Consider the following 13,570-nt stretch of genomic DNA (forward strand, 5'->3'; position numbering starts at 1 on the left):
TCCCGAAAGTATTTGATCTTAGCGAATACTGAACAAGATAAACTACAACGTACATAAAGAATGAGTGAGGTCTACATACATTCGTTCTTTATTTCAGAATTAACAAACAAACTTTAAGTAGTACTTTTTTTGGTTCCTTCCTAGCCTCCACATGAGAAAAGCAACTTTATCTGGGGTGGCTTTCCCGAAAGCGATCCATCTTAGCGATTAACGAACAAGATAAAGAATGACTTAGGTAAAGAGTGAGGTCTGTGTGCATTTCCCAAAACCCTTTGTTATTTCAGAATTAACAAACAAACTTTAAGTAGTACTTTGTTGGCTCCTCCCCAGACTCCACATGAGAAAAGCACAGACTGTTGTTAACAGGAACATCGATCCCACATATTTTAATGGTGAAATAGGTTAAATGACTGTTACACCATAGGCTCTGGACCCCCCGCGACCCAGTAGGATAAGCGGTTTGGAAAATGGATGGATGGATTGTTACATCAGACATATAAAAATGTAAAAAACAAAAATTGGAAAATCATTAAAAACACACCAAGGCAACCACAATTATGACCAAAATAAATGAATGTATTTGTTGAAAAGATAAAATGGGCTCAAAATGTTGCTTCCTTGTAAACAAAATGTAATGGTGAGCAGCAATAGGGAAAGGAAGTAACACTTCTCAAAAGAAGCCTTAAAACAACTTATTGAGGAGGTGGTGAAAAATATATTTAAATAAAATAATTACTGCATTGTTGTGCAGCATGCTACAAATAACAACGTAACTACAGAAACTGAACTGGGTAATGATGCAGCAGGAGTGAGAAATGAAACAATTAACCAATCATTGTAGAACACACACAGACTGGCACAAGAAAACAGGCAACAAAAACAGGACTAATTAAAGCAAGGAACTCAAACTTAACAGACACTAAGAAACAGAATCTAACAATAGGGGAATGACAGAAAGGTAAAGCACAACAAAAGGCACAAAGCAAAAAACCAAAACCGAATACAAATTACAAAACACAGGAACTAGAAAACTGATACAAATGAAACACTGGGGAACATAATCTACAACATTGGAGAAAGCAGCATTTGAACACACGACAGAAATTTAACAGCCACACACTGAGCCATGCAGCAGTCAGGGGAGTAGGGGAAACACACTGAAAACTTTGACAACAGGGAGGACAGGATAGGCAGCGACACCTGCTGGCCAAACAGGGAGAAGATGCAAAAGACTTAGACAGATGGGTGCTGACCCTAACAATTTATAATCGACATTATAGTTTATATGCAATATTGACTTGTCGTTATATCATCCGCATTATTACATTGTCCAAAAAAGAGCGTCAGTTGTTATCTATTTTGGTCAACCTCTGTGTCTCTGTGATAGGACAGCAGGCAAAACGTCAAATAAACAACGACATAGAAAATAACAAGTGGGTCAGAGCACTTGTAAATCTAAGAGCGAGATAACGAAACTACTTTAGTTACAAAGGGTTTTGGGAAACACGTGCTAATTCACAATTAATCAATCAATCTCAAGTACTAGATAATGAACTACTCAGCGTTACAAAGCTTTCGTGAAAGCCACCCCGATTAGTTACCCTTATTTAGTAAATTTAGTCAATTTTTATGTGTGCAAATAAACATTTCTCAGGTTTTATTGGCACATTGTCTTTGGTTTAACCTAATGGTGTTTTTAAAAATAATTTTCAAACAAAATTCTGTTTTTCTTGCTGTACTGAACTGTGAACCCAAAACTGAGGTTTGAACCAAATAATAAATTTTGTGTACCATGACACCCGTACACATATTGTATAACCCTACTTCAACTCCACAAGGATGACAATGGTGAGAGGTTTACAGATAGTTTTGACTTCTGATCAACATCAACTGATCAACTGACAATTTCAAGAAGTCCAATAACTTTCACTTGTGTTAAGCAAAATAATTCTTTGTATTTCCTTTGTATTTCTTAATTTACTACAAACAATGTAATAGTTACACTATAAAAATGTTGGGTTATTTTTTGCACCCAAACACTAGGTTGAACATGCTGGGTTATTCTGCAGCAAAATACCTGGCATTTGGATTACTGGCTTATGACCCAGCACTTTGGTAACTGTACTGTTGTCGTGGGAACTCCTGGACATGCTTCAGAAAGGAAAGCACTCCGCGCACGTTGCTCGCCATTATGCCTTGAATGAATCGTCGGTATGATACATCAACAAGGATGAAAAGAGCCATATATGTTTTTATTTTTACATATTCCATTACGTATACAGAGAGGGAGAAAGATATGTAATGTATATGTATATATATATATATATATATATATATATATATATATATATATATACATATTATTATTATTACTCATATCCTTAGCCCGACATCCACATATCATACGTTTTGTTACATGTGTTTAAAGCATGTGGGAGGGGGATTTTAAGGCTTAAACTATAAAGAAATGTTTATTTACATGGTCTATTTCGCGAATTTTCACTTGTCACTGATGGGTCTGGAACGCATCTTCCGCAATAGGCAGGGGATCACTGTAATAATACTATTTCATTTGAACTCTCTCTTTCATCTAATGCCAACTGATAAATGTTAATGATAATAATTAAGTTAATGTTAGCTAGCTAGTTACGTGTGAGCTATATAAGAGATAAGGTATTGTCATCAAACTTACTTGTGATTATCGTGTAATAAACCCCAACAAGTTGACATTAAAATGCAGCAATCAGTTCACTGATTTGCTTGATATTTATGTTCTGAGGCTTCTGTCAACAGTAATAAATATTTACAACAATGTTTACTATTTGTCAGCTTATTATATTTAATAACCCAGAATGCTCAAAATTTAGCCAATGCTGGGTTCTCTTAACTCATGTTGGGTTAACATAATTTGTACTTCAGTTGGAAGTGAATTATTAATTCACTTACAACTATTAATTGAAGTATTTGTGCCCTGTCAAGTAAAGTCTCACCTCATTAATAACAGCAATGCTATTTTACAAAACAACATGTATGGCATCAGCTGAATTGAGATTACTGCAAACATTATACAGTCATGTGAAAAAATTAGAACACCCCATTAAATATTTAGTTCTTCATTAAGAAATATCAACATATCAGTATTAAATCTTCTTTCAAATTATATCTGTAGATAAAGGTGATGTATTTGCATCATGTATGCAAAAACAAGAAACAAATTCACTTATTTACAAATTAACTAAGCCTACGTTCACACTGCCATGCTGAAGTGACTCAAATCGGATTTTCTGTTTCCTGACACAGATCTTATCTTTTCAGGGCTGTGGGGACACGCAAATCTGATCTTATCAAATCATTCATGTGGCTTTTTGCTTATACGCATGCGCTGACATCATCAGCCTGCACCGGCAGGCTCGTACCCACACATCTCTTGGTGCAGCAGTCCCAGCAATAACTGCGAAAACAGAAAAAGCTAACCACCTGACTTTTTTTCTCCTCGTCAACCTGCTCATGTACAGCTGATGTCTGTTTGTCGTCCTCCAGAGCAAAGTGCGATACATGCGTGAGCTACTAATGCCTCCATTTTTAATGCCATGAGTCGTCCCACAGATATGACGTTTTTTGTTGACCCGTGTAAAAGCGTATCAATGTGCGCATGCGTGACATTTCGGAGGACTGATGCGTACACATTACAGTCAGATACATGTCACTTGTAGTTATGAATGTGAATCGTCAAGATAGACAAATCTGATCTGAGCAAAAAAATCGGAATTGAATGATGCGGCTGGCAGTGTGAACATAGCCTTAGATGCTAATTTTCACTGAGGAAAAAGTTGGTTTCCAATGGAACATACATGACCAAGAGACTTGGACACTGGTATTATGTCCAGTGTGAAGGAATGCAAATACTGACTTCTCCACAGGCTGCAACTCTCAACAGCCAAATTGAGAGGGGATCAAAAGACAGACTGGATACCTTCTGTAAAGGCATAAGTAGTCACAGGTCAGCGCATGCCTGGCACCTTGCAGATGTGCCTGAAGACAAGTTTTAACACATGACAATGACCCATTTCAGTTGACTTGAGGCACTGCAAGCTGAGCCGGAGCTGTGAGTGTCAGCAGTGAAACCAAAAATAAGTCACTGACCAGTGATTAGCCAAGTGAGCCGGGATAAACACTGAGCTTGATGCATCAACCCAGCTATTTTGTTTATTGCATCAGTCAGTCTTTTCTCTCATTCATGTTGGAGGTCTAAGCCACAAAATTCTATAAAACTGACAGTAAAAACTGGAGAGCAGTCGCTCCTGATTTTTACTTTGAGATGAAAGTTATGTAAATGCACTCCAAAGCCAAAGCCCCTTTATACTCACTGAGGCTTTTCCTCCATGCATAACCTTTTACAAAAATAATAAAGATGTGGCTGCTGATAGAGAATAAATTTTATACCTCTTAGTTGGACAACTCGTGACTTTCAAATATGTTTATGTTTTGAATTAATCATTTGTAAAATATTTGTGTAATTTCAGATTTGACTTATCTTCAAATCAGATTTATCTTTATTAGAAGGTAATCTTTCAGTTATTTCAGTCAATCAATCATTTATTTTCTTGATAGAAACTCAAACATTTAAATGCTTCCATCAAAATTTTAAATGTGAGAGCTAGTCATGTCAATTAATGACATGAAAAACATAAAGACCATTGCTCTAAATAATCCAAATTGGCTCAAGTCAATTACTATAAATGAGTTTTCATTGATTTGGGGGGGGGGTCATTTCACTAGATTAATTGATAAATTAATGTATTCAGTTACTGTGGAGGGGCTATGCATAAAATAAAACAAAAAATTCCTCCTCCTTGATAATGATAGGAAGCCTGTTAAGGAAACCAGTAGTGACATTTAGCTAACAATTACAGTCTAAGTGGGTAATGGAAAGAATGTCTTGGATTTAGCACTGCCATTTTCCATCCGCCCCTCTCAGAAATGCCAGTCTATGCCTATATCAGACACACAAGTAATTCCTGAAATAAAAGAAGGTAGGAGAACAAGCAAACAATCCCAAGCTACCTACAGAGGTGATATTCCTGACATTCCTAAATACCAACACAGTTACAGAGCTTTAAGGGTGACAAGAATGTAGGCTGGGGTTATAGCAATCAGTCATTTGCTAAAAGTTGCCTGACTGATCAGTAAACAAGAAGCAGAATACTATAATAAATCTGAAAACAGAATACTTTAAGAATGTTCAAATGGCATAATTAAATAGCCTGCAGTGCAAGGGATTAAACTCTAAGCGCCATCCAATCAAGCCTCCCAGTGTCAGAGCTTTTCACACGCCTTGTCAGTGCTGCTTGTCTTAACACTTGAACCAGAGCATGTGAGCGTGAATCTCATCATCTGATTCTCAAATAGTCACATTCTGGGCATACTGTCTACACTCACGCACTCCTTTTATTTTACTCATTGTAGTTGTGGCAATCAATTTTGGTATGGGTGTGCCTACCCAATAATTCATAAAAATGTAATGTATAAATGAATTATTCAGGCACACAATAACGTGCCTACATTGACTGTGAATAGCACATCATTAAATTTACAGTAAACTTGATGTCTGGGTAATTTGGTCAATGACCGAGCATCCTCCATCAGATTGCATCTCTTAATCCTCTCCCCCATCCCATCCCTTTTACCGATAACTCTACACATACAGTAATCAACGAGTTGTTGTGTAGTGACTTTCACAACTCACACCTCAGGAGCAGTTGATGAGATTAGCTATCTTGAGCTGTTTACAATTGCTAGCCAAGTAAATGTGCTACTGCAAGCACAAGAAGGCACCCAAATTGTTACTGTGTTGTTGTCCAACAGACATATACTGCATTAGCCTAAACTGTTAAAATATATCAAATCCAGTACAGGGTCATGGTGAGCCTGGATCTCAAGAAACACAGGGCACATGGCAGGGGAATAAATACCCTGGGAGGGATGCCAGACCACCACAGGGCACACACACACATAATACTCAATGGTCACTTCCCTGCCTGTGTTTGAACTTAAAGAAACCAGAGTACATGTAACAAACCCACAAAACATGGAGAGAACATGCAAATTCCATACACAGGGCAGTGGTGGGACTCAAGCCCCTTACCCTAGATGTGTAACGCAACGCTCAGATACCAAGCCACTCTAACGCAGCAATGCTTTTAAGAAAAAACATTGTAGGTTTACATTTAAAATTATTACCAGTACTTTTTAATGCAATTTTCCTTGAAGCTTATAGTAATTTAAACAACAGTATTTACGTATTTAAGAAATTAAGTAATTGAATATTTGCAGTTTATTGTAGTTCAGCAGAAACTGATTCTGAAAAATGACATTTATATAGTTGTGTTTAGGAAGTAACTAGAAAGGACCAGAATTTCTATTTAGTATGTCATGTATTTAAATAAATCAAATATCCTAATATCAATATTTCAGAAATGACCACAACATTGTATAACAGCTTTAGTAAACAGAAATAGATATAAGAACTGAAGCTGAACTAAAACAGAATATGAATTTCAAATACTATATGGGCAAATTTAAAGAAAATCGATGAATTGTACAGAATCCATCTCTGCAAAAGACTGCAATACTTTCAACTGGTTTTAATGCAGTACCACACAAAAGGGGTTCCTAAGTCCTAAAACTGCTGGAAGCTGTACTGCAAAAACAATACTTGGTTTTAGGAAACATGATTTTACAAGTACAAACTTTTTCTGTTCTTTTCCCAAAGAACCATGAAACAGGAAACAGAAAATTAGGCTCCAGTCATATATTTCATTCTTTCTTCATTCTATTATAAAATACTGAGCTGCCACTTTTTAACACCGCAGGCTATCCGAGAAGCTAATTTAAAAATGCAACATTCTTTTATTACAGTTCTCACTTAACGATATGCAATGTATCGCTTGCTAGGTGACGAACTGTGACATATTTAGGTTGCGGTCCTCAGCATAGAACCTAGAGAAAGTGGAATGTTACTACAGTAGCTCTACTGCAGTTCCCAAGCCTTCATGTTGGTGGGAGACTATGTTTCGCTTGTCATACTTAATTTTTAATACATTTTTAATAATAATGTTTAATTAGTTTGCTTACGTCAGTCGTTGTACTAACCACATAATACCAGATTAATCTTTATTTTTCTTTTTTTACATTTATATCATTTCAGTGCTAGAGTTTTATAACCCGCATTTAAATTAAACAGAATGTTATTACGGTATTCTAAATTTAAACTGCAACATTATTATGGGGTACAGCTATCAAAATAATTTCTCACTTGAAGAATAATTTATGCAAAAGTTTCAATAAAAGCTATGAGAAAGCTAAACATTAGCTACAATAGAATATTGCTGGATGGACTCATTGCGCTACCATTTTGTCTACTGCTGTAACACAAGGATTTTCATGCTACTGATGGAACATTTTGCATGTAGAGTAATTCTGGGACTGCTTTGGTCGTTCTATGTGTTTATTACTCTTTGGTGTTTATATTCCTGCAGATTGACAGGAATTAATCCTGCAATGTATGACTCCACTTTCAATCAGTGCTACCAACACAAGATAGTGTCACCTCTAAGCCTCATTCCTCTGGAAATAAGAACAATGTAATACCCCTCCAGTATAAACTGAGGAGAGGTAAAGCCCTGAGCACATTTAGTATTGATATTAGGCATGTTACTCATTATCCCTTCAGCTTTTCTGCAGGTATGATGGTGATTATTCAGAATGGCCTCTCTCATCTAATTCCCTTTTAATGATGTCTTAGCCTGTATACTTTGACAGATCCACAGTACTTTGTTCAGTGTACCATGACTGAGAAGATAGGTGAATTTGTTTTTTACTGGGTTTTTTTTTGGACGGGTTATTCCTTGTATTAAGAAAGAGTTCAGTGCTTAATGTGGTCATCGCTTTCAACCCAACTTGGCTCCTCCTTCCATTCTGTAGCTGTTACTGAACATCAGTAAGATTACTCTATAAATCACAAAAATGGTTATAACCAGAATGACAGATATTGAGTCTACTGGTTATTATTGGTCATCATATTGAGAAGACATTGCGGGAAATACCAAAATGTTACTGGCCCAGGTTACTGGAAGCTTCCCTAAATAGATTCTTTTTATAGATATACTGTAATTAAATCGTCAATTCAATTTATATAATTACTACAAACTGATAGCAAAAAAAGAATGTCAGATATTACACTTTCTGGAATGATAGCCTTAACATATATTAACCATATACATCTAACACTGACATTTTGTGTGCAAGCCAAAATGCAGTTATCATTCTGTCATTCAGCAGTTATCATACTAGTTCTAATTTAGTGCAAGACAGCTTAATTAAGAACAAAATACTACAATATACAGTTAGGTTACAATCACATTATATAATTTTTTTCATTGTCTTTTTCCCTGAGTCCAGAAGACACCATCCTGCAATCTACTGTATAGTTCATATCAGTAAGTACATTGGGACAGCAATTGCTACATGTGGGCAAGGAAATGCCCCTCTGACAACAAGTTTGTAAGTTGAAATCGCGAGACTTATGTTTAGTGAATAGCCGACCATAAAAACAGTAAATCATCACATCAGTATAATAATATGTCATCAACTGCATTTGCCAAGCAAATAAACAGTACCAGTAATTAGCAGGGAGGAAGCGGGTACCACTGAGCCATCATTCTGTCAGCACCACACCGTCTAAGGCAGCACAAGAAGCTCCCCATATCAACATTATAATGGGAAAACATTTTTATGGCTTAGCTTGTCCACCTAGCGCTCACTGCCCTTCTGATCCCACCTGCTACTTCGGATTGAGTCATTCTATTTGCCACTCCTACACAGTTCTCCATGAAAAAAACAATATAAGCATGTATCACTTAAAAAACCTTAATTGTTTAGTGAAGAAGGAAAAGAAGAAGGAAAAAATCTCTGTAGACATTCTCAACGACAGAGGGTTGAGTGAGGAATTAGTGCATGGTAGCAAATACAAGTAGATATACATTTGGATTATTTATTATCTAATAATATCATGCAGTGCAGGAAAAAAAAAGCTGAAGAAGTCTTATTTCTTACCACTTAAGCACTAGAGTCACAAGCCAGACTAAACTAGCTGCCTGACATCAAGCAGGACACCAAGATGTCTGATTTCCTTTCAGTACAAATGGTGGTCAAGGTAAGCAACTGAATTCAGTCATGATTAAACAGATTAAATATTCATAATTTAAGATAATTTTAATGGACTTTGTAATATTGCATACATGAAATATGATGTTAGTCCAACAACAGTCATTTAAATATATAAAGAAATAGCAGGTAGCTCACATTAGCCCTAATCACATAGTCTCCACACTTTTGCTGTTATTCTTTTCATCTTTTTGCAAAGAGTTCATACACTGAGCACTTACGCTCTGAAGAGAAGTCCAGTGTGTAACCGTTTTTAAACAGCACCTTAGGGCATTGCATGGTATGTAGCTTAAAGTCCTAAATGCTTTGCATTAAGTGAATGTATCCCCTAAGGCATCAACATATTTAGGCAAATACATTTTAAAGGGTACTTAGGCGTACAATTCCATAACTATGAATGGTCATAAAAACGGCATATACGGTCAGAACGCAATATTTCAAAATTGGGCTGTAATGATGATAGGAAAGTTACGAACCACTAAAATGGGGCATATCTTGGTGTTTCTTTTCAAAAGTATTTTCATCACATGGTAAATGCCTACTAACAAAACGCAGGAGAACGACTGCCTAGAATAGTTTCCGCTTAATTGTTTAGCGCCTCTTACTTATCAAAGTCAGTGAGTGTCGCCATTCGGTTGCCTGCTTGCGGTTACATAAGTATGTAAAAAAATCGGTACGTTTCCAATAATCACGGACGTTCTCAGAAAATCGACGACATACAACGGTCCTGCTAATACTACACACTTTTAAAATTAAATTAACGGATCTACTGAAATACATTTAAACATCGACTCCGTTAACATAAAACGTGCAATGGCACACCATAGCCAGAACGCACACGCATCAGAAGCCATAGGTGATACACTGTTAAGCAAACATACGTATTAACGGAGGCATATTATTATTATTATTATTATTATTAATCGGCGCACTTTCACAGTACTCCTTATCATCCCAGTGCTTGATCCATTTGCCTGTTTCAGTTGCGCTACAGCCGAAAGCATACTGGGGACAGTCCCCTAGTCTCGAGCACTGCATACTGACCTTGACGATATTTCCGCCCAAATTAATAATAATAACAATATAAGATAATTTATGAAGTACCATACGCGTTACTAAATTTCCGAAGAAAATCAACAAACACATGAATTAGAAATGAGCGACCAAACAGGTTTACGTAACTTTCGCATGACAACATGTACAGAGGTAACTTTAAAAACAATTTAAAAAGCATTTACTGTAGCATGTCATCGTATATCTGCGATTTAAGAGGAAAATGAGACGAATGAATTACCTGGGATGTGGATGATAAAATTGGCTTGAAGAAGAATAAGTATTTCCCAAATAACATCCATTCTTCGTCTTTCATTCCATGTATATTAGGCACAGAAATCGGCGATTAAATACAGACTTCGAAGCTCCCTAGTCTATTTCCAGCTGTACACCTTCCACGAGGTATTTCCCAGATCAAACACATAGCAGATTTATCCTGAAGACATAACGCCACAGTTTCCAAACAATGCAATCCCTGAACTCCGATAAGAGAATGGAAAAAAAAAATCCGTAACACAACCAGCAGCGATTCAAAGTACTGTTCCGAGGTACCAAAAGACCCTAAAGACCATATATTGCGTTTAACCAGTTCTTCGGTACTTTCCCCGAATATGGCTTTCAATCCTCTCCCATGATCTTGCTTGTAGATGTCTCCTAACCCTGGAAAAAAAATTAACTGCATAAGAGTTAAGTATTACATTGTGCATCGGTTTAAACTCCGACTCTTTTAAAGATCACACTTACCCCACTCAAACGGGAAGGAGACTGAACATACGACTGCAAGGGGGCGTGCTTCCTTCACATTCTGCACACGGTGAATATGTACCGCACGCGCACGTAAATCCATACACGCACACACTTTAAGGATGCGCGTCAGTTATACCTTATTTCATGTAATACTGCACTGTAAAACACCAAATTTGGACTATAGTTTTACTGGGAGACGTCATCGAGCGTCGCCAATTTTACTTCTTTTTAAAGTTTATTTTAATTTGTATTTCTTTTAATCTCTATCTCTACCTGGTTTATTAAATGTAAGGGAAATTTTTCCTTATTCAGTGAATGCTTTACATCGACTGATAAATAACGCGTGAACATTCAGTTGATGAGTAAATGACAACAACATGTACAATATAATATCAGCAGCGACGATAATAATAATTATTATTATTAATATGATTATTATTATTATTATTATATTATTATTATTATGTTTCTACTCTAGGACCGTGACATTATTCAGCCGGGCACGTCACAAAATACCCAGTAACACTGTTATCGCGGACCGTTAATACTGACATTACCAGTATAATGTATTAAACAGCACGCTGCCAATGTATGATTTAACACTGTCCGACCCTTTCTAAACGCTAAGAAAACATCTTGAAGCAACTTAAAACTCCCAAAAAGCCGAGAATGCACGCTCACATAGCGCAAAACACACGGTACTGCCATTACTCGCCAGAAGCATCTGTAAAGTACTTTACTTACCGTCTGCAGAAATAAAAGAACACAGGAGCCAAAATATATTGGAATGTATAACTCTATGTTGACAAAAAGTGCGAAGATTCAGAGAAATAGGCCCCACCGTGCTTTTTGCCTGTCCTAAACACGACTGGGAGCTTTGCGGCAGTGTGATTTTTCGGGATAACGGAAGCTCTGAGCTGCTCGAGATAAGCAGCTTCAGAGCGCGCAGTCCCGTGCAGAGGCGCGCGTCCATGAGCTACTGGCACAGGTGTTTGAAGCTATGAAGGTTGACAGTTAACGTCATTGCTTTGGTAACAGGAAAAAATAGAGGGAAAAAAAGCCACACGTTACTAATTTATCGGATGAACACGGCAATTCATGCACTAATAACCAATTACACACCCCCAAAATAGAGGACCCTGATTTATGTTTCAAGAGGATCACACTTTTGATTGCCAAATTTAACATCAAACGATATATTTTTTTGTGCGGGTTTGCTACTTCTAAGTGGCGAATTCATTCCATGTCAAAGGAAAGGGATTTTTAAAACAAATTAATGCTTATTTTCTAGAAAATAAACCATGCTTTAAATAGCATAATCCTCGTATGACGTATTTAATGGAGCATTACTTCTGAAACGGTTTGAAAGCTGGCTTTGAAAATTAAGGGGATTCAATAAAAGCCTCTTTTCCCTAGCTGCTCCATCTCTTCTTTGCTGGCACCTGTATGTCATATTTAACATTTATATATCAAAATAACAACAAATTATTATTTTTAATTAATGACGTGAAAACTGATATATAGACCTTCAAACGGTGAATCGTTTAAATATATTGCAGCGACAACAGTTTGTCTTTTATCATCAGTGGTTTTATCTTAATCATTATTCATATTGGCCTTTCATACAAGATTTCAAACTGTTTTTGTTCATACCATATACAAAGCGCAAAGACCATGTTAACCAATCAGTATTCAGTATACTATGACGCGCGAAAAGAACGCAGGTCAAAATGAAACAAAAAAATCTTACAAAGAAATTTGTATTATATGTGCATGAAAAACTGAAAATCCAGTTCTTGAAGGAAAGATTCATATAGCTAAAGGCAGACAAGCAAAGTAGTAGGAGGAAGGTGAGGTAAGCTGTAGTAACTTTAGAATGCGGTGAGGTTCACATCAAAGCTAAGGTTTTTTTTTCCTGGATGGAAATTATTACATTAAACCTCAAAAGAACTGTAGTCTTGAAATATAATAGGAAAGATTTTTACTTTTTTCTCACTGATTATTTTTCAAAGGGAAAAAAAATTATGTTGAATTTCCAAAATCTATGTATGGATACATGGAGAAGGATACCAACATGTGCTCTGTTTCCTAATTTAACATTTAACCTATATAACATGTAGAAAATATGCTGTCTAATTAAACTGTCTGTATTTATTCTGGGAAGATTCAGAGTGTCCCCTGCCTGTGCTTTTTGTGAAACATGGATGGATACCTGCAACAACATGAGCTTTCCTCATGTCAGTGTAATGAGTTAAGGTACATGCCATAGTTATACCCTATGCACAGTATATATTTTCAGCAACTTTTTGGCATGCCTTGAAGTACAATATTACATTGTGTTATGACTGGTGTGATATATTAAGGGTCGAAATGTGTTTAATCTACTTATATCGTCATGCCAATGACGTCTGACATGTTTTATTCACTGAAGAATAGTAGGCTATCCCTAGGAGACAATAAAGTGTTTATCCTAACCTATGTTATACCTATCCTCCTTTTCAATTGCGTTTTTATCCATGTTTCAAGGTGAACACTTTATTCAGGC

General features: G+C 36.5%; 1 protein-coding gene across 6 annotated transcripts in view; it reads right to left on the reverse strand.

Annotated features, from left to right (window-relative positions):
• The window catches only part of ca10a (carbonic anhydrase Xa), a 158,850-nt gene extending 146,877 nt beyond the window's left edge, over positions 1-11,973 (reverse strand). For all 6 annotated transcript variants that reach the window (XR_007398278.1, XM_049015756.1, XM_049015757.1 and 3 more), the window contains exons 1-2: positions 11,770-11,973; positions 10,520-10,938 (exon numbers count right to left, since the gene is read on the reverse strand). Coding sequence is in view for 5 of the 6 variants with exons in the window: in XM_049015756.1 (XP_048871713.1) it covers positions 10,520-10,580 (61 nt within the window). In the remaining variant the exon portion in view is untranslated. The remainder of the gene's footprint in view (positions 1-10,519; positions 10,939-11,769) is intronic.
• Positions 11,974-13,570: the final 1,597 nt, after the last annotated feature.

The sequence above is a fragment of the Brienomyrus brachyistius genome, chromosome 5, assembly GCF_023856365.1.
Source record: "Brienomyrus brachyistius isolate T26 chromosome 5, BBRACH_0.4, whole genome shotgun sequence".
NCBI lineage: Eukaryota > Metazoa > Chordata > Actinopteri > Osteoglossiformes > Mormyridae > Brienomyrus > Brienomyrus brachyistius.